The 23,921-nt window shown below is 38.6% G+C and overlaps 1 protein-coding gene across 8 annotated transcripts in view; it reads right to left on the bottom strand.

The window, feature by feature from the left end:
* The window catches only part of ARL15 (ARF like GTPase 15), a 228,881-nt gene that overhangs the window by 190,519 nt on the left and 14,441 nt on the right, over positions 1-23,921 (bottom strand). For 2 of the 8 annotated variants that reach the window (XM_087759859.1, XM_087759855.1), the window contains one exon: positions 12,002-12,132. The exons of 5 other annotated variants lie outside the window; for them this stretch is intronic. In XM_087759859.1, coding sequence (XP_087615985.1) covers positions 12,002-12,019 — 18 coding nt within the window. In that variant the 5' untranslated portion in view covers positions 12,020-12,132. Of the gene's footprint in view, positions 1-12,001; positions 12,136-23,921 lie in introns of all 8 variants that reach the window. One more of the 8 variants, XM_087759856.1, reaches the window with a different exon arrangement.

Genomic DNA, 23,921 nt, shown 5'->3' on the forward strand with positions numbered 1-23,921 from the left:
GTCAGTATAAAACACAAATTCAAGAAAATCAGTACTGGACAGAAAACATACAGGTTTGTTGGATCTAAACTTAAATTAATGCTTTTAAATATATGGGGAAAAAAAAAATCAGTTCCATAGATCACAGAACTTATCACAGGTGGAGTATAAATGAGAAGACCTGCATTCACCTCTATCAGAGAAAACAGGAAGCAGATGTGCTGCTGGCATGCAGAGCGATAACGGAGCCCCTGTGTTAGCAAACAAAATTGCCAATGCGGCAGCAAGAGGTACATCACCGCTCTTAAAAAACAACGCAGGACATGTGAGAGTTTCCTCAAACCACCCATCTCATTAGCAGAAACCTGATGTTTGCTCTTAGAAAGGTCTGCTCTGTGTAGTCCTCATGCCAGGGATAACCGAACTTCAGTGATGGAGGACTTGATTCTTGTATAAGTAAACTGATTGAAACTTAGTAGCATGTACGAAGTTCTTTGGATGAGAAGTGGCTATGAAACAGTTGTTAATCCTCCAATCTCCTTAGGAGGGAGAGAAGGTTCAGACAGGGTGCACTCAGCTAACAAGCATGCTCTGCAGCAGTCAGACAAGGGGATGCGAGAAACCATTAATAGTTTCTAAGATGGCTATAAGTTACAGGAGTCTCATATTTTAAAGAACAAGTGGAAGGGACTGCATAAATACCAACCCTCAAGAGTAACTTTGAAAACCCCAACCTAGCATTTCTGTAACAGACAAATCCTCAACAGTTTGAGGAAGGCTCACAAAGAGGAATGACTACCACACAACCAGTTTCATTACTAAAATAAGCTTTTTTTTAGGTTTACCAGTTATTGGGCATTATATTCCCAACCCACACTAGAAACTGTTACACAGATTCCCAATGTTTGGAACAATCACCATCTTGTCTGGTTATTCACCTCAAGACTCTGCAGTGTCCAACATCCAGAAGCAGAGCAGTAGTAACTGATCAGCCCTACTTGTGAATCATCATCTTGAGCTCCATCCATGCTAAGGTACAGTATCTAACCCACATCCATCACTGCCTGCGCAAAAACAGATGCTACTGGGAAAATGAGAACTACTAGGGGAGGAAATGAGAAACAAAATTTAGCATTTCACCTTCCTGTTCTTCACTTAGACAGACTCTATCTACACATGAATTTAAAATTCTGCTCAAGTAAGTTAGTAACTACATATAAAAACATTGCAAGAAGTCAACATGTTAAGATGCAGCAGAAAGGCTGTCTTCTTCCATAGTTGCACGAAGTCTACACACTCCCCTGGTTTTCCTGTTGTACTGTCAGCTATGTGGCCTATACTAAAAGATCATAAAAGCCACCCTCTGTAGAAAGTTTTCTTTTGCTAATGGAAAAATTGTCCCAGATACGCAAGCAACTGTCGGGGGGGAGAGATCTGTGCAAATATGTACATGCATGTACATGATCATGCCTGCAAATCAGTCTATCACATATGCTTCCTAGATCTACTTATCTGTTTTTCCCTTCCCTTACTCTGTTTTTCCTTTTCTGTTTTCTTTGCTACTTACAATAAGTTTTCAGGTAAAAATACACAAATAAAGAATTCCATATGTGCAATACTGGAACAGTACAAGTCTTAATGTACTCTATAATGTTAATAAAATCCTAAAAATCTTTTTAGACTCCCCCTGGGGAAATGCCAAGATGAACAGACACATGACAGGACGGCTAATGGTTGAAGGAAACCTCCATTTCCTTTCTTCCTTCCCCCTATCCATTCCCTTTCCCTCACTCTGTGCCTCCTCCCTCCTGCAGCACAGAAGCAGTAGATCAGACAACTATCTACCGTATTTTATTATATACTGACAATTACATACACTATGTTCAGTCTGAATTTATCGCTCTCCTGCAGCTGCAAGGTTGCATCAGGCAGAAACTTTTTGACTGGCTGGGCCACCACAACCTTTAGGGCACACTCTGGCATGTGTTGACTACAAACAAATGTTGGGGACTGTAAGACCTCATTTCAGGATGTCAGGACACGGTGATCAAATACTCTGGATATGAATAAAAATCCATGTGTATAACCCACCTCTTTCCAAGCCCAGCTTTTCCACTACAATAAAACAGTGGGAAAGGGAGAATTTTCCATGCTTTTTCCTGTTTACATTCTACTTTACTTTCTGTCCCCCAGAAATTTCAACCATAATATTTTTTTTTAAATTCTCTTAGAAGATGGATATGTGTAGTTCAAAATGCAAGAGCACAAATCATTTACACAGCACACAGCACACAAATCCTGGGCAGTGTAAACGAGCACAGTCAGCATAAGATTTAAAAATGGTTTGCTGTCACACTGCTGCATTTTAGCAATATGTCATTATTTGTATCAATGTGTGCATTTCTGGCCTTTGCTGAACACACGTACTAAGCTGGATGGTGCCATAGGACCAGCTGATGTCACAAACACTAACTTCAGATTTGAATTGACAAAGAAGTATCTCTGGCAATGATGTTAATTTGTCCTTTTTAAGTCTTTTGACAGTGAAGACAATGGCAGTGCAACAGTCCTTGACTCACACAGGACAAATCACAGCAAATACATCTGTCTTACAAATCTGTAGACTCTGCAACATCATTTGTTGCAGAAATTTGAACAAGGCAAGGGATTTTCTCATTACAAGCAGAAGACCGCCAGCTTGGTAAATGTAATTCTACCACTGCTTCTGCCACGGAGTGGCTCTGTTAGAACACTTACATATTTCAAAGACAGATGCTATTTTAGATACCGAAGATGAGATGATGAAGTGTGATTTAGAGAAGAACTAGTCACTGCTACAGTCAACGTGATGGATCCATACACAGAACGGGTGGCATGTTCTATGAGGCTGAGAGTTCTGGGAAAAAATGAATTCTGGAGGAAAAAAAAAAGAGTATGAGTCTGAAACTGGACATGAAGTTATTACACAGTTTAGAGTTCAGCTACTCTATGCCTTCCTCCCTAACTAAAGAAATTTTACAACCTCACAGACATATGATTAAATAAAATTCAGCATTTGTGACGTAGCCAAACATAGTAGCCATAACTACCACAGAAAGACCCATAAAAGCATAGTCAAGGTGGATTTTCAGAAAGCTTTCTACAAAATTCTTCAAACACTTACAAAAACTAAGTGGTCGTGACAGGACAAAAAAAGGCCTTTTATGGACAAGTAATTGGTTAAGTGGCAGGAAACAGACAGTAAATCATCAATTCCTGCAATGGAGGGAGGCCACTTGCAAAATTTCACAAGGATCCATGATGGATCTGGTGTGGGAGAGGTGAGCAGTGAGCAACATCCAATTACTCAGAACAGTACAGACTAAAGATTCAGAAGGACACACTGTGAGACTGAATGGACAGCAGAATGGCAGGTGTTATTCAACAAATACAGTGATCTACATGGAGGGAAAATAATTGCAGTCCTAATAAGCTGATCGGGTCTAAGCTGACCATTATATTACTCAGGAATCAGATTTTGGGTTATGATAGTCCCAAGAAAACAGCAGTTTGGTCCTTGATATTTCTCAAAAAAATAAATCACGTGTTAGAAGTAAGGACAGGAACATCATCAAGCCACTGTATAAATCCATGTTTCAATCTAACCATGTTTATACCTAACACTGTAAGGGTAACAGAACTAGAAAGGTTCCTAAAAGGACAAAAAGGTTGATCAAAATATGGAATAGCTTCTCCTTCAAGAAGTAGTCTAAGCAATCTTAGGTTTTTCATTCTGGAAAAGAGAATTTTGGAGAGGTCTGACAAATTTACGAAGCTTTAAGTAGATTCTAGAGGGTGGTAGCACCAAGTAACTGCACAGTCTCTTCCAGTACAAGGATTAAGAGCCACTGAATTAAGCTCATTGGAGATAGCTTCAAAAGGACAAGAGGTGGGTCGTCACGGGTAGTTCAACTGAAGAACCACCAGGTCATTGCCAAAGGAGGCTGTGGATTCTGCCTGATTTCACAAGGAAACTGGACATATTCAGAGACTAAAATCTACTGATGTTAATAAGGCCATAAACCACAACTAACTCTGAAATCACCTGCACTTAAGAGAGTTTGAAACTTGTAAAGTAACAGGTAACAGTAGCACATACACTTTTGCTGTTCTTGCTCTTCCACAGGCATTTCTTTATGGCTTTTGTGAAACACATTGCTGGTCAAGAGACATATTTGGACTGACCCAATATGGTCATTTTTGTGTTCTAATTCTACCTTCAGAAAAGTGTTCAGCAGAAAAAAACATGAGGCAACAACACCTAACTCTGTTTTTCTCCACAATTGTTAACAGCAGTTAATTAAATTACCACCACCCATCCTGTGCAATGAATGACTCATGGGTCCTATGGGGAAAGGAAGAGGGAAAACAAAGCAATATAAGTAATTAAAGACTACACCAAAATACACATGAAACACAGAAGACAAATTAGGCTGGATTAACTTGCTTGTACATTTGCCAATATACGATAGTTTAGCTTTGCCATCAGACAGTTGTGTCCGTCATCTATCTCATGTATACAACTCCCATTTCTAAAACAGCATAGGTAAGTTTCCAATGGTCTGGAAGTTTCATATACAGGTCTTGTGATAAAGAATGCCACTCACACGTCAGAATCAATGGAATGGAACATGTGAAGAATCTCACCTTCTTCCCTATAGAGAGACAACTGCGTAAGCTATCAAAGACGGTGCTTTAAGCTAAACCAGCTGACCTTGTACCCAAGCAGATATGGGAGCACTCAAACTATATTCTAGCAGCTAAGCGGGGCAGCCATACCTTTCTCCATCCATTCCAGGCAGATCAAAGATGCAGATAACCATGGCTACAAATGTTATTGCACAAGAAGAAATCGGATGTCAGCACATTGACATGGAAGTGTTTTGTCATCAGTACTGGAACGTCACACACATCTCTGCCAATTACAAAGATACTGCTGTAAAAGTTATTCTGTATCTTCTGCATTGGATCATAACCAGAAAATGACGGCTGACTATGCGTTAAAACTGGGCTGAGTTTACTAATAGACGGATCTGTCAAAGGTGAGGCGAGATTATTTTTTTCTTAATCGTGGGTTCTTTCTCAGGACAGAACCTTCAGAAGAGAGTAGAAAATGCTAATCAAGGCTGAGTAAGCATACTTAGACTGCACCTTCACAAAAGCTGATTGCTTTTAGGGACAAACGTTTAGGGATTCTGTTTCAATAGGAAGAGCGAAACACTACTTTCCACGTAAGCTTCTATACCTGATGGTGACTGCTAAGAGAAAACATACAAAGAAGAATTGAAGTATACATGTATAGGACTACGAAATACTGTTTGTAGGTTATATTGTGAAAACCTGAGGTTTAATGTCTTCCTAAAAATGTTTGCTGTTCAGTGCAAATATGATTTAAATACCCATATAAATGTTTAATCTTTCAAGTGCTATTAAATTCTTAACTACAGAACTATCTTGTAGCATAATGTTCCACTACATACTATGAAAAAATGTGCAACATTTATTAAAAGGAAAAAAAATCTGAAATGTAATGTCTCCCTGGTTTTTGAAAAACATAATCCAGGAGCATCTGATTTATCGCCTCTACAAAAATTGTTCATTTTGTTCTTCAATGTCACTATTCTAAGAAAAGTCTCAAATTCTGCAGTGGCCTCTGAAATCGGATATTCAGAGAGATTCCAAAATTGTCAGTTTTTCTGTTTTTAAACAATTTTCTGTATTTCTGTAGCATATTTAGAGGAGAGATGGGAAAAAAACCCTGTCATGGTTTAGGTAAAGGAACAACAGTTATTTATCTAACTGCATCAGTATTACATTTTTGGCATCCATGTTTGCTTTTTGCTAAAGAAAAGGCTAGTAAGCTTTACCCAGTGACAGCAGTCTGCTTTCCTGAATTGTCACTGCTTCATTACTTCTCAGTTTGCATGTCAACCTAACATCCTTGAAATATTTTGCTGAGTTACACACACAGACATACACACACACAACCCCATGGTTCTGGCCTTCACATGTAGTTATTTCATTCAGCATGCATTCATGCTGCACCGGTCATTTATTTCAAATTCACTAAAACACAGAGCATTTAATTTCCGAGTGGGTACAGATTTCTCCTTTAGAACCCTGCTGATCTGTTCTCTTTTTAATTGCAACATACCCAATTTCTGGGTTTCATTAACTTTCTGCATTGAACTGGTATCTAGGAAATCTCTTTGCCTACAGTTTAGACAATTAAATCAATTTACAACTGAATTGGTTTACATACCAAGACTATGTCACACCATGTTTTTATAACACTCAATGTCATCTACAAAAGCCTACTTCCTGTACTGAGTTACAGCTTTCAAATACCATATTGATATCATAACTTATGCCAGTCTGTTCAACTTCTGTGTGCCTACTCATTTAGTATCTCATGAAAGACAAAATAGTATTTTAATACTAATTTTTATGCCCAGAGTCCGTCAGTCAACAGATTCAACAATATCAAGCAAGATTTAAAACACGCATAATTTACAATAGCTGCTGAAGTACTTATATTATCCAGGGAACAATTATCTACCTTTTGCTGGCAACAGCTCAGCCACTTCAGGATAAGGGAGTGAACTTTCACACCTACATCCAGAAATCACAGCTGTTTCTCACTCTCCTGACCTGGAAGAAACAAGCTGCTACCAACAGTTAAAGATAAGCTAACTAACCATTGGTACTGTAAGGTCTCACTAGACAGCCCTGGGGAATGGAGAGGACTATTTGAAGACAGATACATACAAAAGACCAACCGAGTCTGCAATTTTTTTTTGCGAAACACCAGTATAAGCTTAAGGAGAACAGGTAATCTTTGCTTCTTTTAAATTCTCCATTAACTTCTGGAAAAGGCTTGAAGACATTAGGAAAAACAAACTAACAACACATTCAATAGCTGAATGTCCACTTGAAGACTAAGGGCAGAGAAGGACCACAGAGTCTCCCAGTATCCAAACCCACAGTCCTGGAAGGGAGAGGGCAATCACGAGCATTTCTCACATAGGAAATCAGTGTTTTATCATCACTCTCCCAAACTTAGCAGGGTTTTTCTCAGTAATTTTACATGAAGCGACACAAACTGCGAGTGGCAATCTCTTCTGAGTAACAAGTAATAAGCAAATAAACCAAGTAATAAGCAAAGACTTCTTTGCAACCGTAGTGTGTCAAGCCATCAGTCAACATCTACACAGTACAGAAGCATGCAATCTTCATGGAATAGCTTTGTAGGATGTGGTTTTTGCAACCAGTCATGCAGCACACACAGTGAGCTGCAAGACAACTGAAGCAGACAGTGATTTAACAGTACGTGATATGAAACAGTCAAATTAGCAAACCACCAACATTAGCCAAAATAATGACCGGAGCTCAGGCAGAAAAATGGATCATGTTCAGCTGAGTAATTTGCTTGCAACAAGTAGCATCACTGCTTCTGGCACTAATTTTCCAAACAAAGTGCAATTATGCCATAGCTAAAAGATGGAAATTATCATCAGAGTATTCAATGCATTAACCTGTATGCCATTAATTTTACTCAAATATTACTATAAAGCAGAACCTTAGACTTCAATTAACACTAAATTACTTCAGCCATCAGGAGACTTGATCAAATGCTATAAACTGAGAATGGTAGTACGAGGGTATCAACAACACCCGAGGTCCACATTTAGGGCATGGGCAGGTAAAACACGCTGCCCAGTGGGCAAACCGCCTCCCAGCATACTGGAAATGAAAGAAGCAACACACCTCGGTCAGTCTGACCTCAGAAGAAACTCCTTCTTGATCTCAGATCTACCAGTCCAGTTGACTCCAGTCACGTGAACCGGAGACCAGGCAAGCATCAAAGAACATTGAGACCACTGTCCACCATTCTCCATGTTCCTTCCCATGCTTCAGAAAAGGCTACAATAAAACTAGCCAACTTTCAGTGGGAACACAGGACTAGATAGGATCACTGTTAAGTCACTAATTTCCACCTTCCACAAGAGCAGAGATGCACATAAAGATGTGAGATGGACTACCTCAAACAATCTCAAACATTCACTTTGTCCTGTTCTCCCATCGCCTGCACACACAGTGAGCTGCAAGTCATCTCCCAGATCCCCACAGTAGATTAAAGATTGCCAGTATAAAAATTCCAAAGCCAGAAAACCAACATTTCTCCAGAAAACAAAAAGGAGAAATTGGCAATGTTTTGAGCTTGCCAACACCAGAGCAAGTCTTTCAGGAACAACTTCTTTCTCAGTCAGGAAATGTGGTAGAAAAGAACAGATAATAACTAAAAAGCCACAGAGAACTTTTAGCAGTCAGTAGCTTACAGAAGACAGAGCCTCACAACTCAGGGCTTAGACAAGCGATTGGCTTAAAAGGAGGACCATTAAAAAAAGAAAAGAAAAAAAAAGGGAGGGGAGAACAGAAGGAACCTTCATAGAAATTGCTGCTAACATCTTGCAGACCCTGCACTTCAGGCAGTAAGCATGAAATTTGTAACAATTAAAAGAAACCATCATAGAAGAGGCAAAGGAAGGAGTGCACACTGCATGCATACACCTCTTGGGTCTCAGAACCCTCCCCAAAGTCCCCTGTATATACACAACAGAGGTGCAGTAATGCAGAATTATTTTGATCCGCCACCAAAACAGCTTAGCTTGAGTATCACAAGAGACCTTCCATTTAGACACAGTTCAAGCAGTAGAAGGCTGAAATATATTATGTCGTCAAAGCAAGAGACTGAGTGAAGCAGAAACTGAGCCACGGACGTGCAAAAATAAATGCATAAATCACTTACACCAAATGAAGCAAATGTAAAAGGCAAAGCACAAAGCCCTTACCAGCACTGACAGAAAAGGTGATCCTAGCTCCCCTCAACAATTCAGATATTCATATGAAAGAGGCAGGCGTTATAAACTAGTCCTGACTAGATGGAGGCACCACTTCTGCTGAGACAAGACAGCCCATGCGAGAAGGAATCAGGCAGGAAACTAGCAAACCTATATGGTTAGCCAAGCGTAGTATTGATGTGAGAATGATCTCAGATTTAACCAGGAAAGGCAAATGGGTGGAAAACCAAATATTTCAGAGAAAAGCTAGTTAACTTCACAGAATAAGAGAATATAAAGCTTATGGGAGAACACAAAAGAATCAAAACATACAAAGCCTGTTCTGTGGTAACACCACTCAAAGTGAGAAACAATTTGATACAAACTATTCTGCTGACAAAAAAAACAACCAAACAAAACCAACCAAGCCCATGCCCAGTGTGTTTTAAGTCTGAAGACACTCCAGTGATTCAAAACTAGCCTGTCTGAACAAGAGGTAATAACACACTATCAACAAGATAGACAAGCATTTCTTTCCTGCCTTCATACAAAGGTGTTTCCCAACTCCCCTGTGACAGCCAATCTCAGGTTTTACTATTTCCTTCAGGTTACATCAACCATGATTTGCCCTCAAGATAGGACAGTCTCTCCAAGATAAAGATTAAACAAAAAGTCAAGCATATAGCCAGAATTGGAAGTGGTTTCACATTCTGCCACTGCCCTTCAATCTCTGTCTATGGTACCTTCAAAAAGTATTTCCGTGTTGCTATGTTGAACATGCATGTCAGCAAGAGAGATTGGCTATATGGAACAGACCACAGAAAAGCTACTCAGCAGGTACATTTAAACAAAACAAAAATATATAGTTTTAAAGTGATAACATGGTATTTGTTACAATAGACGGGCATGCAATTTGGTGGAGACAATGTTCAGTAGACTTGTGTTCGCCTGCAGAATAGGAATGCTCTAAAAAGACAGAATCTATACAGTTGTTTTACTAACGTGGTATGTATGAGAAGTCTCTACTCCAGTACTTGATCATCTTCTTGCTCAACCATTCTGAATATTTTGCGAAGAGTTAGGACAAATCTTAACAATATTTGATTCAGAACAATGCATTTCAAAAACACCAAATTAAAAAAAAAGAGAAATTATACCACCTTGGAACAAGAGTTAATTTTATTTTTGTAAAATTGTATGAATTCATCTTAAGCACTGTCCGGAAACGAATGAAAGAACTCTTTCTAAAAGGAAACTACATTTCTCAACATACAAGAAGCTGTGTGTGAGAAAGCTCCACCAAAATAAGTTTGTATTGAATTATTATTTATATCTACATCCTGTTTAGCCATTTAGGAAAAAAAGTTCAGTTCATGTTTTGTAGACCCCTTTGTGTAAAGCTTTAAAAAGGCTTCTGCTAAAAGAGGGAGGGCCCCAGTACTTATATCCTCCAATTCACACTGTGTAGCAACTCAGAACCTTCAACCTGGATTTCCCCAACAAAAATAAAGCCATCCTTATCGTTTCCTCATGAAGCAGTTGGTTTTAAGCTTTAAACAAAGAAATAAAGGGGGATGTTGAACTATAGAAAAAAATAGTCATGTTATTGTTTATAGGTCTACGTAACTTCATGAAAATATTTTGACTGAGCCAAAACCAAGCGTTGCCAGAGAAGGCTATGTTCATCAAGCGATAGCTCTGCACAAGTGTTTTTCTACAGCTTTCCGCATGTTCCTAAGATTCATAACCTTTGAAAGACGTAGTACTGGGCACAGAGACTGCCTAAGGACCCTTTTCTGGCTTAATTACAGCAGCACTGCACTGAAATATAATTGAGGTTCGCCTGTACTTTGGATATCTACCTGAAGAAGTATGGCTTACATTGAGGTGCTCCTCATCTTCAAGCTAGTTATGCAAGGACAGCACACACTCTCACACAATCTTACAACGATGTTCCCACATACACATGCATGGTCTCTCACTACTAGGTATTAGGTCTTTTAGGGACCTGAAGCAAACTTAATTACTCAAGTTAGTCTTCAATGAAAATACATGCTTCCCCTTTACATGCACATTTCTGAGACCAAGTGCAGCTGGGTTCCTGTCAAAGACGAAACAGAGTCCAGCCAAAGCAGAGCAGGAGATGAAAAGCACAAGTGGAACCCCCTCATCCACATGGAGTAAGCACAGAAGACAACAGCCAGCATTGAAACAAATTAACTGTATTTCCTGAAACTTGAGGACATAAACTATTATCATAGCACATTCTGGGAACCCCGGGTGAGGAGCCAAAATGAGTCCAAAGCATTTTTACAGCACAGAAGGTACTCCAGATACAGACAGTCATCAGATCACAAACTAGCATAGGACCTCTCTGGCCCCATACATAATTGCTTTTAATTTCATTTATTAGTATTGTTGGCTGACCGAGTAGAAGGTCATACACTGGAATAATCCCATATTTCACCACAAGAAATATGACTTGAAGCACAACTCATATACTGTATTTCTGTAAGAGAAGACCAAAACAAGCCTTATCTGCCAGCGCAAAGGAGAGGAAAAAAACCTACCAGTTCCTAAAAACACACCAAGCGCAACCAACCCTCAAAAATACTGAATCACAACTGTTAAGTCCTCACCACACAGAGAATGTTTCTTTAAATTATCTCAATGTCATGATCACTGTACAATATTTTTCATTCTATTACACCGCCATTCTGGAGTACACATTCTGCTTTCAGGCTTTTTGAAAAAAAAAAACAAAACATTTGTATGATGCTGAGTTCTAAAAATATAACATTTTCTTTCACATTTACAGAGGTACTTCTAAGACAAAAATTGCATATAACCATCTGCTCAAATTATTAGACAATCATCTCACATGACATCACACAAAAGCAGCTGACTCTTGCATACTTGGGCTTTATTTTAAATAAAGATGCCATCCAAAATTAAATATTATAATAATATACAATAATAAATACATAACAATACAATCTAACTATGTTTTAATTCTACAGTACAGCAACTAGCCCAAAACCAAATTATTTACAAGAGTTGCTCAAAGAAATGCCGATAGAAATTTATTGTTTGGAAATCAGTTTTCATTTCTGTAGTTTTCATTTTTCTGGTTTTGGTTTTACCCTATTTTGAGCATTCATTCCACACTTCCACCATGGTGGGAGGCGAAGTATTTTTTTCTTCTCACTAAACAACTTGCTGCTTTTTCTCTTTGCTCTTGAACTTCATTCCACTTCTGGTTGTTTGTTGGGATCTGCTTTAAACAAGGGAATTAACATTAACTTTCCTGCAAAACACAGCACTCAAACATTAATTCCACCACATAAAACAGTTTGGAACTGCTGCTCAGAAACTGCATACAGGCATTTCAAAGTCAGGAGACTCTAAAACAAGCTGCACAGCCCCTTGTCTCTTAAATATACTGAACCAGCTGGACTTGACATAGCTCAGCTTTGCCATTTTGATAGTGACAGCACGGAAAATGACGTTCTTTGGTGAGTATTGCTATTTGCCCCTTCAGCTTACAGGGGCAATCCAAAATTGGTGACAGAAACCAAGAAACAGTCCTCCAAGAAAAATTACTAAACTTCTAATGGATTTTTTAACTTCTAATTCAAATGCAGTTGGTAAGTAGAACCACATCATTACACTACAAATCAAGAGAAAACCTAGAAAACTGATTTTGTCATCTGATGTTATGTTAACATAATGTTAAGTTATGAAAGAAAGCAAGAACTGTTTGAAGATCAAGTAACATCTGGAGCATGACCTCTAAAATAAATGCAAGATTTTTCATTAGAAAACCACCTATAATTGCATATACCCATGATGTGTACTTGAAATTTTTCCTATCACAGTCAGAACCTGCATATGACATCAACTTCATGGTTTCCAACAAGATCAACAAAAAGATGCTTAACTTGTAAGTATCCCACAGCTATCAGTTTCACACATGTTAAAAATACCCATTTTATTCACTAGTTTATCTAACTCACTGGTTTATCTAACAACCTTTTTGACTGCCACCCCTGAAGTTTATTAGAGAACACCACAATACTACTGAAAGCTGAAGCCAAGCATAATTTGGAATTTTGCGGGCGATCTAACTCAACTTATCCTTCAAAATATGCAGCTACTTGTTCTTCAGGAAAAATCTGTCTCTTGGAAATATTCATGTTTTCACAATATTTTTTGGCATTCTGATGGTGGTATTGGTTTCTTGGTGCACATTCTACAGTTATTGAAGGCATCTGAAAATCTAAAATAGGCATTATAGCTCATTTATTACACTAACATAAATCAGACAGACAAGATACAGAATTTATTACCAATTATGTACCTATATTAATATAAACAAATTAGTATTTTTTTTCAGCTGGAATGTGGATTTCTAAAAGCGATGAGAAACTACTTAAGCAAGTGCCTTTTGGATAAACGCCAAAGCAAACAAACATGACAGAAGGGAAACTTTCTAGACTGCAGATTAGTCTAAACAGAAACTTGCAAACAACAATAAGTAGAAATGTGGCCACATTAACTGGTTTGAAATCTGTACTTTGTTTACTCCTTCAAATGCAGCAAGGCAATAAACTGTTTAATTCATTTTATATGAAGCAAGAAACTGAACAAACACCAATCATGTAGATTTACAGTTTAATCACCATAACCAGATTAATGCTTATGCGTAAAAAGCTAATTCACCTCACCCTCTCTAATTTAAGCAACAAAACACACTCTCACTGAAAGCCCTACAGGTCTTGCCTCTTTCTAAAAGCTTAACCACACAGGAAATAGGTCTACTAGACTATAAATCCAACCAGGTAGATTGCGTTGAATCAATCGACAAGAGCCCTAGAGCTAGCAGCCTGCCGTTGGCCTTTGGTGGCATGCAAGCAGAACATGAACCAAACCTACGATTTGTTCAAATTTACCAGTTTTCAGCTGTAGACAGAAACAGCATTATGTTCCATAAAAATCACATGTATTGGCTCAATAAACAGATTTCCAGATTTTCAATAGCAACTTCCTTATTGTTAAATCAAAAATAGAATGAGTTCTCTCTGTAAAAGATCATAGCACACAGCTGCACGAAGTTAAATCGTCTCTAAGTAATACAAGAAATTAAGGCATGAAGTCTAACTTCATAGGGATTCAAGTTCCCTGTTAACCTAACACCATCCAATGATGGAAGCATTTGTGATGCTTTTTTGTTCAAAGTATACTATTCTTCAGGGGAGGGAATCTTGTCACCATAAAAATCGTATCTTCCCAACTGCTATAGAAGAGGTGCCAAGTCACAACTGGTAAGCCTCTTAAGAAAAAGGAAAGAAAAAACAGTGAATCTGTTTCATGGTTTCATCGGCTGTTCTAGGAACATCCAGGTATACTTACGTTGTTTCTATTGTCCAATAAAATCAAGTGCTAACATTGGTGAAGCTTATCTTCTAAGAGTCTTTCCAAGTATCCTTGACAGAAGAGTGCCTACCCAGTAAATGATCCTCATCAAGCAATTTAATATGTTCACATGAAAGTAATAAACTGCTTCCCACCCATGTTTTATTGAAGAAAATAAGGCAAAACAACAAAGGGAAGCTACATAGCAGCACCTCTGAATTGTAACCTGCCACACAAATAACTCCTCACTCTGGGTGTAAGTTTGGGGTTCTGTAGAGAATGACCCATCTGTTAATTTACAGAAAGCTGAAAAAGTATGTGACAACCAAAGAACAAAGGCAGTGACTTTTCTCCCTCTTTGCTATGTGTAAGATAAAGAAAAGCTTAAACTGTAGCAAAAGAGATTAACAGGAGATTTAGGTTAGATCTTAGAAAAACAGTGTGTACAAGAGTATGGCTAGTCAAGCTTGGGAAGAGATTGCCAGAGGAGATTATGGAATCTGCTGGGGTTTTTTAGAGGACCAGTCTGGTCGGAGCTGGTTTGGCCATAGCTCATCCTGCTTCTAAGCCAGGGAGGAATTAGATGACTCTCACTCCTTTCAGCCTTATTTGTTATGATTCTATCACATGAATATGAAAAACAGAATCATTTGTGCATCAAGGCAGACTCTCTGTTTCTGAGGCTTGTTATACTTTACCAATCCGTGCCATGCAGTCTTGCCTCAGCAACACATTAATCCATTAATTCATCTGTCTATCAAGTACTTTTCTTGATTAAGTCCTTCTTTAAAGAGGAGGCGTTTCAACCTTGACAAACCCAAAACAGCCATTGAAAAGACCTTTACAGAAAGACCTTCTTTGGTATCCCAAATATCTCTTGCGAAGCTCCACCAAGAATCAAAGCTTGCTCTTCAAATAAGGAATCTGTTTTCAGTACAAAACACAGACATAACCATCAGAAAGTAACTGAAATCAGTTTAAGAGCTGAGGAATATAGCAGTACCCAGTGCCTAAACAGCAACACAAAGACCTGCAATAGTTCAATATACTGACCATATAATAGTAAAAATTTATATGCGACTTTTATAAATATATAAAAGTTTTGGCACCACATTTGCTATGCACTCTCTCTTTTCAGTTCTCCACTGAATACTTTTTCCTTATTAAGAGCAGAAGACCTTCCTTGCAGCAGTGGTTATGGTAAGCAGGCAATACACATGCTGAAATATAACACAAGTTTTTTTAACAAAAATATATTAGCAATGAAGGGAACAGGACATCAAAAACAGAAAATCTTGAACCCTGGTCACATATAATATCACAGTTAGCATCTATGGAAAAAAATGGTTACTTAATTAAAACCAGATGCTAAGAGAAAAACGATGTCAGCTTACCTGGCGCACCTATCTCACCTAAAGAAACCTTGAAAAGAAACCTCGAAAGAGGTCAGAAAGGGGACAGAGTAGTGACAACATGAAACCAAGTGGTATTCTTTGCAATATTATTCAAGAAATAGACCAAATTACTAACATCTTCCTTCCTCAGGAAAGAGCTTCCTACACTATAGATTTTAAAAGGGAAAATCCCTAACTCCCACAAAACAAGCCTATCTTTTCTCTATCCTGTGCTAGAATTCACATACAAATTTGCAATCACAATGTATTTTTTCTAATTATGTTCTAATTTCAACAGTAAAAAGAGCAGAAGGCTCATGTCAGAATTCAAATGCCCAGATGTCTATCACACAAGGCACTATGATACGGAACTACAAGATCCTAGAATTTGCTGTGGAATATCAGTAAATTGTTTCCATTTTACAGCTCAGTTTACCCTGCTGAAAAAAAAAAATTAGCTTGTGTCTCATCAGGAAGTTTGAAAGTTGAGCCACTAGATGCAAGATTTGGGACTACACGCAGATAGAATAAAAAAAACATCATGAAGAAGCGTTCCACAGGCATTTCCAAATACATTCAAATTTCATCCTTCCTAAGAGCTTTGCTCATATTCTCCATCTGAAGCTGATTTACCACCCACTAGATTATTATTAGAGGGTGATACCTTATATAAGACTAATTCACATTACATTACAGACTCAGCACAACACACACCTAAAACCTCAGGTTTTTTTACTGTGGTTTTCTTGCTCAGTATCTGATAGTCCTAGAGCCTCACATTTCCACTGGCTCAGCATAGCTCATTCCACAGTGACTTTTTTTTTAATACACATTTTGACCTTCTTATTCATGGGGTATTTGGATTTAGAGCTCCTTTTTATGACCCCCATGTCATTTTTGCCTGCAAGGCTGAAGTCCAGTATTCGGGGTTCTCATGCTACTGTAGCCTCTGCTTTTTAATCTGGTATGTCAAGGTGTGCATTTCCACACTTGAGCCCTTTCAGAGTTACCTTCTTGTTCAAGGTCAAGTGAGATGTTACAGTGAAAAGCATTTTAGAACCCTTGAACCCAAGGCTTACTTCCCTCCAACACCCCACAACATGACCTAACCTGCTCTTGTGAGCCTCTCTCGGTAGATTCATTCTCTTCTATAGCCAATAAATTCAAGCAGAGAAAAAAAAACACACAATTTTTATAAAGAGCAAGGCAAAAGCATCTGAAACACAAACCTTGATGTCAATAATCAGAAGTCTTTGTCAAGTTTTACTCTACAGGTTCGTTTCACTTTCCCTTCATCGTTCCAGGATCTTTTGTATATACAGATTCAACTTCACAACAAATCCCACCTTGTTTTCCATGCGCAGGCAAGAAGTGCATGTGGTGCAGAACTTGCACAGTTTCCACACACACTGCTGTGTTTGATATTTTCCCTATCTGCCTGTAGTCTGCTTGTCACAGCGGAGACTATGGTAGGAACCGAACAGAGTATCAACATCTGTCGGGCCTCTAGGTATGACCCTATACAGAGGAGTTATTACTTAAGAGTATATAAACCTGAGAAATACACTGGAATGTCTTCCATGTAATCCAAGATGACAACAAAATTAAGTAGATCTTCAAGAGAACACTAACAACACAGTCCTGGCTAAGAAACAAAATCTACCAGGTTTTGGAAATACAGGCAGTTTTAGAATCAGTGAACAAATAATCATCTTCCATAAGTTGAAGTGTATGTTGTCTGACTACACTACAGTGTGAACAGTGGTTAAAAATACCGTTATTAATGGAATCTGAGGGAAATAGATTTTAGCATACAATTCACCTCAAAATGTTTCATCTGCACACACACCTTTCCCCACCACCACTCACCCCAACAAACAACCGGAGAAGTTAAAACACTCTGTGCTAAAACTGGAGGAAATTAATAAAGCAACACTAAGAAACAAGTCTGAGGTACAAGGAAAGTGAGTTGTACAGAATAAAAACCATTATTTTTGTCAGTGGCAAGAAGTCTGATCTAACAGAGAAGGCCATGATGAAGTAGAATCACATCAGAGAGGTGAAGAAAACAAATGTGATGCTTAAGGGACCATTGAACAGAATGGGACTGTAGAAAATAGATAAAATAATGGATAACTGAACCGTGGGATGAAAGAGAAAAGACAGTGACAAACATTAGCAAATTACACTGAGGTAACTCCATTAGCAGCTGAACCAAAAAAACTTAAACATGTAGAACCCCACCACCTGGATGATGCTCAGGAGTTTTGAGGAGGCGAGGAGTGAGCTATGCATGTTTCCCAAACCAGGTAACCAACACACTGCCACAGAACGGTGAAAGATTATTAAGAGTATTTGGCTTCAACCTTGTGCTAGCTAGAACTGCTGCAAATGAAGCAGAAGAGCTGCAAGACTGCACAGAGGTGATTTCATTTGTAACTCACTACACAGAGGAGAGGATGTGACTGCACACACACACACACACACAGCAGCACATGCAACTTACAGCATAATCACAGAGCAATCTTTCACCACAATTTAGAATTGCCCATCCAGACCTCAGGAATCCTTGCAAATTAACTTGCTATTTTGCAAATCTCATGGCTACGCATGGCCCCAACCTCTGGACTACAGAACATGAAAGAAAAAAATGCAGTTTCACTGAAGAGCCACTTCTAGTGTCTTTGCCCCTTCAATAATTCACATGATACAGCTAACCGCTGGATTTGTACACTTGCCACTTAGTAATTCAACATGTCCCACTGCTATCTTTCTGAGTCCACAGTCACAGGGCAGCTCAAATTTCAAGCATGTGATATTTTTCATAGGAGACTGTCAGGATTTTAAATACCTTTGCTTTGCAATGTACCTGCAATTTACATTTTAAATCTATTATTCATTTAAAAGAATTATTTTTTATTTTTATAATTAAAGAGGCTACTCTGCAAACTGTATGAAAAAAGGATGCTCAGCAGAGGCCATCAGGAAAATTCCGTGCTCACACAATCACCCCCTGCATCACTTGAGCCTACAGGAGTAGTTTATCTTTCATGCAGACCAGTCACTGAAGGCAAAACGTGACATTTTGCCAGTACATTACACAACTGTTTTCTGGAAAGACAGCAACATTGAAGATCAGGAATCCTGACTTCCAAAGAGAAGATGCAAAACAGTGTTTATGCACAGGATAACTAACCACATAGCTTTGATAAATACAAACTGAACGGCAACTTGTCTGAACAGAAAAGATTTGAGACTTCTGTAATGAGGATCTGGGCTTTTTTCCTAGTGCTCCCTAAAGTTAATGGTCTGTGGACTACCACTGCTGTTTTCTAGAGCAGGAAGGGGCCATGGACAGCAGAGACTAGTTAGAAGGAACACAACCAGAGTTCATAAAGTCCCTAGTTCAGGACAAAGCTCTATTGCAGCCTGCAAGATTGTCAAACAGACATTTCATTCTGACAAAAATTAACAGGCTAATTTGGCAAACCATGCCTTTCCCAGTGAAATCAATTACTCGTTGTCAGAGGTTGTCAAAGGGCGGTAAGTACAGTGTATATCAGTTAATAGCTCAGGGAAGTATTGCTGTCGCAGTGGCATTGGTTGGACCAAGCTGCTGAGCTCTTCGAGCAGCGAATGTGAGCTCTGGCCACAAGGAGAGGCTGCTCAGCAATTCACTTCAACCAATGAACTCTGTGGAGAGAAAGCGTGGAGAACTGTATTCTGATCCTCACTCCTCGCCCAGCCCTGATGATTTCCCACTTCACCTGTCTTTACTTTCCCCATTTGAAAAAAGAAAAAAAAAGTCACAATTCTTTATTTCATAAAAGTAGAAGGGAAAGTCTCATAGCAAAAGAGTCCACAGTCTGTCTAACATTCACACGCACAGAACAACACATGCATCAGAACATTCTGCCTCTCTTTCTCCTGTTTAGGCTGGTAGCAACGCAGACCACGACCAGCATGGTTCAAGCAGCTTGACTACAGATTTGCAGCAACAAAGTGGACATACTCCCATCAAATACAAGTCACTGCCAAGACTCTGGTGATAGCAAGCACCTTTTATTTAAGGCTGGAGGTTGAAAACACTTATACCTTTCCTTTCCAGCAGTCTACCCACAGAATATCAACAGTGTCTGTGAATGGCATTGTCCACATTTCCCAAAGGGTAGCACATAAAAGGATTTTTTCCTGCTGCCCTTTTGTGCCTTTGTTTTGCTGCTCATGTCAAGGACGTGACATGGGAAAGGGAGGAGTAGACAGGATATGCTATATGAGCTCTGTTATTACTTTAACTTTGCATTTTCCAATGGGAAACCACGTCAGGAAGGGGAAGAGTCTCACAGGAAGCTTTCCATACTATAAGTCACAGGCTGGCTCCTGAACCTTCCCAAACATGCTCCCATGATTACCTCCTATTCTATGACTGCCTTTAGTTGCCACCTCAGTTGGTTTCTCTTCTCTTAAAAGCTTCCCTCCACCACTTCATGAATAAATGTTATTTCTATTTTGTTCTGTCAAACAAATTCCTTAGCACACCAGCTGTTTCCAGTCAAACCATTTCAAGACGTGAATTTATCATTATAAACAAAAACAAATGTAAGTTAATCCAAAGTAAACCAGAGAACTAAAAGCACATTTGCATCATTTACTATACTTACCATATATAAACTATAGTAAGCACAATGTATAAATGCATCATTTATTTCCACATCTCACTGCACAAATTAAAGCCAAGAAGCTACTAATACCAAAATATCCAGTACTCATCGTTTTCAGGAAGAAGATGCCAACATTGATGCAATGCTGCTAGAGTGCATCACTTTTGCCATACCCAGCGTACGAGAAGCAGAAAGCTCTACAGGGGCGTTTTTGTTACCTTTACTGTTTTGTTTTTAAATGAGTGTTTTCTAACTGTTTATCTATTGATGCCATACTCTATAATCAAGGAAAACTGCTACTTTCTAATTTCCTGAGAAGGGAAAATGTTCTTTTCCAGTATTTTTCTTTCTAATGCATACCAGCAAAGGACGACACTTCGATTAAGTCTCTTTAGTTTTTCTGCATGGTTCTCACCACTGCAGAGGCTTCTGTCCTTGTTTTGTTATCCAAAACAGCAAGCGACAAGAAAATTACTTTTTGCTTATTCCTGGAGCCACATTTAGGGGGTAGGGACAGGAAAGAATTCCTTATTACCCCTGTTCAAAAAAGTTTACTATTATACAGAAACAGTAGAGAAGAAAAAAAGTCTCAAAGCCTAGTATAGAGTATCAGAGAACCTTCCAGAGAAGATGTGTAGGCATACAAACGTGCACACTGTTTCTGAGGTGAAGTCCTAAATATCTATAAAGGTGGCAAACGTCCCATCATAAAAACTGTCTTACAAGACAACAAATTTTGGATTATTTTTCCTCTGACGTTCACGCAGGTTGAACTCTCTGTCATTATTTTATTACAATTTTTACCTGGTTAAGAAAATGATATCAGAAACAGAAAGGAAGCTAATGATAATATAATGATAAGCTTTGCTACAAGCTGTCATATGCTTACAATCTCCACAGTCATACAGATTCAAGAATCTGACTGAGCCGCTAGTATGTTGGAAGAAGAAGAAACATGCATCTGAAAAGACTGGTACTTCTGCCAGAAGGTACTAGCTGTGTAAAACACACAGAGGAAATGGATTTTTATTTTGGTTGGTTGGTTGGTTGATTGATTTTTTTAATCCCAAAAGTTTTCATTTAAGTTTATGATAATGTTTTCATTTTACGATACACATCTTTCAGCTTCAGATCCTTACAAACATCTATACAGTTTTTTTATTAACCACCTCTGCTTTTCTACTCCCTGCTTCAAGGGTATACACTTCTAAGTAACCTCATTGCTTTAATCCCCCAAAATGGGCATCGCATCTCTTTCTGCACTCTTGCAAAGTTCTATGTTTTTCCCAGCTCAAGACAATGAAGCTTTATCCTCTTAGTCATGGTAGCTGAAGGCAGCACAGGCTCTTTTGCCATGGATAACTATATAAACCCGTCCTCCATCTCATAATCTGTACAGGCCTGAAAAACAGGAAGCCTATTTAATGGAGTAGCACAGCTGAAGTAATGGGTGCTCAGGAGTGTTACTGATAAGCAGCTTGATAACGGACTAACAATTGAGATATCTGTAGCCCAAAGGACTAAGAGCCTTTGCAAGATACTTGCAGCACTGTACAACATGGGTGTGCAGAACAGGAAGTGTCCAAGTAATACAGTACGAACTGAACACATGGTGCTGGTAAGGACTGGCATTTGAGAGACTGCTTAGCTTTTGGATAAAAATCAATCAATTAAAAAAAAACCTATTTAATCTGCAAAACAGCATGCAGTAGAAAGCACACAATACAAGATATAAGGAATTAATTAAATGGGAAATATGAATTGGAGCTTTGTGTTTTGCTTCTTGACGTCAGTAGGGAGCACCATACTTGCTAGCTGCCAGACTGCTCGCCTATCTGAGCAACAAATCCAGTGACCGAGTTACATGCCTGAGCACGAGCAGGGCACAGCGCAGAGGGAGGAACTATCACACTGCATTTCCGCATAGCTCTCACTTCAGCAGGCCTCTCCCTTTACTCTGATACCAAAGCTGTCCAGACCCACTCGCCAGTCAGATCATCTGGAACTTGCCTTTTCAATGACAGGCATTTCTATATAAGCAAGTACTCTCGGCACCTAGCATTTTCCTAAAGGAACTATATTAGCCTTCAGATGCTCTTTAGATGGGATGCATGTCCTCTGTCTACACCGTGCCCACAGCCATGCATCTCTGGATGCTCTGAAGCCTACTCATCATCTTCCTCGCTCTCCTCTCTTAAGTACCAGCAGTCGATGAAATCAGTTCCTCTCAGCATTTTCATAAATGAAGCTAGCTCTTTATAGTTTGTAATTTAAAACGTTTGATGAAATTAAATATTATGCTGCCCAAAAGGTCACAATGAGATATCAGTTACCCAGCTATCACTATAAATGCAGCTACCACAACTTAGTAGTGCACTGCAGGATACACATCACACTTAGGTATTCTAAACTAAAACAGAACCAATTATTGTCAGAGGGTGTATTTTGCTATACATTATACCTGCTTATACCCAATTTTGCAATACACACACATTTATACTTTGACATCCTCTCAAATTAATTTGAGACAGCTTACTATAGCCTTCTAAAGAGCTGGCAGATGGTTTGCATACCTTGCAGCCATTAAAACCTCATACTGTAAGTCTTTCTGATCCTTCAAGATAAGCATACTCTTACAACATAGGAATCTGGAGACAGAAAGTCTTCCTAAGGAACTTAAATACCACAGGAAAATACGCCTTTTACTTTACAAGCAGCAGTTTCCTCCAGGACGATTTTGTCCGTATTGCCCAAATCTATTACTTTCTACCACTTATAAAATAGTCTTTTAGATGTTGACAACAAAATGCAGGCAAATGTCATGGGAAAAAACTTCAAGCAGATATTAAACCCTACCTGGAACCAAATTCTAAGAATAAAAGCAAATGTTTAGCTTTGCGATTCTGTCCTCAAATAAGACTTGCTGGTGATACATAGTCCTCACCACAGTTGTTCAAGTGTCACCTACACTTTTGACTGTACAGCCTAATAAAATGGGAAGGTTTCCTCCTGAAAAGTACTGACAGTAGGAGTAGCACTCCCATTCCAAAAGCTCCAGGATTTGAAGCGTGGTTTGAGCAACAGTGTCTTATACATTGCGTATAAGCAGACATAATGTGTAGAAGCTTACACAATGAATTTCTACAAAATATCCCACTCATCTAACTGTTCTCATCAATAATTGGAACAACTGGGAGCAGCAAAAAAAAAAAAAACAACTTAGCATATTTGGGATGTATGTTCGAAGTAAACGTCATATTTCTTTCATATAACTTAATTAAGGTTTGGGAAGTTTAACTTAATAGCATTTGGAAAATATTAAGGCAATCTAGACAAAGCTTACAACAATATGTGCATTTAGCTAACGTGTTTTAATATATGACATTACTCAAACATCATGGATATTTAGAAGCAAATGTATACAAACCCTTCAGCAATAACATTAGGCCAGAATTCTCAGCAACTGATACACACGAATTCCAAGTTTTCTTACACCTTAAGAGGTTGGCTGAATTTTTCTTTACATTTTTAATAAAGGTGGAGAATACTTTTTCTGTCCTGGTATTAGTAAATCAGGATAAAACCATGATGTA

The sequence above is a fragment of the Nipponia nippon genome, unplaced genomic scaffold (genome assembly GCF_047370975.1).
Source record: "Nipponia nippon isolate SJK-2023a ecotype South Korea unplaced genomic scaffold, ASM4737097v1 scaffold_20, whole genome shotgun sequence".
NCBI classification, from domain to species: domain Eukaryota; kingdom Metazoa; phylum Chordata; class Aves; order Pelecaniformes; family Threskiornithidae; genus Nipponia; species Nipponia nippon.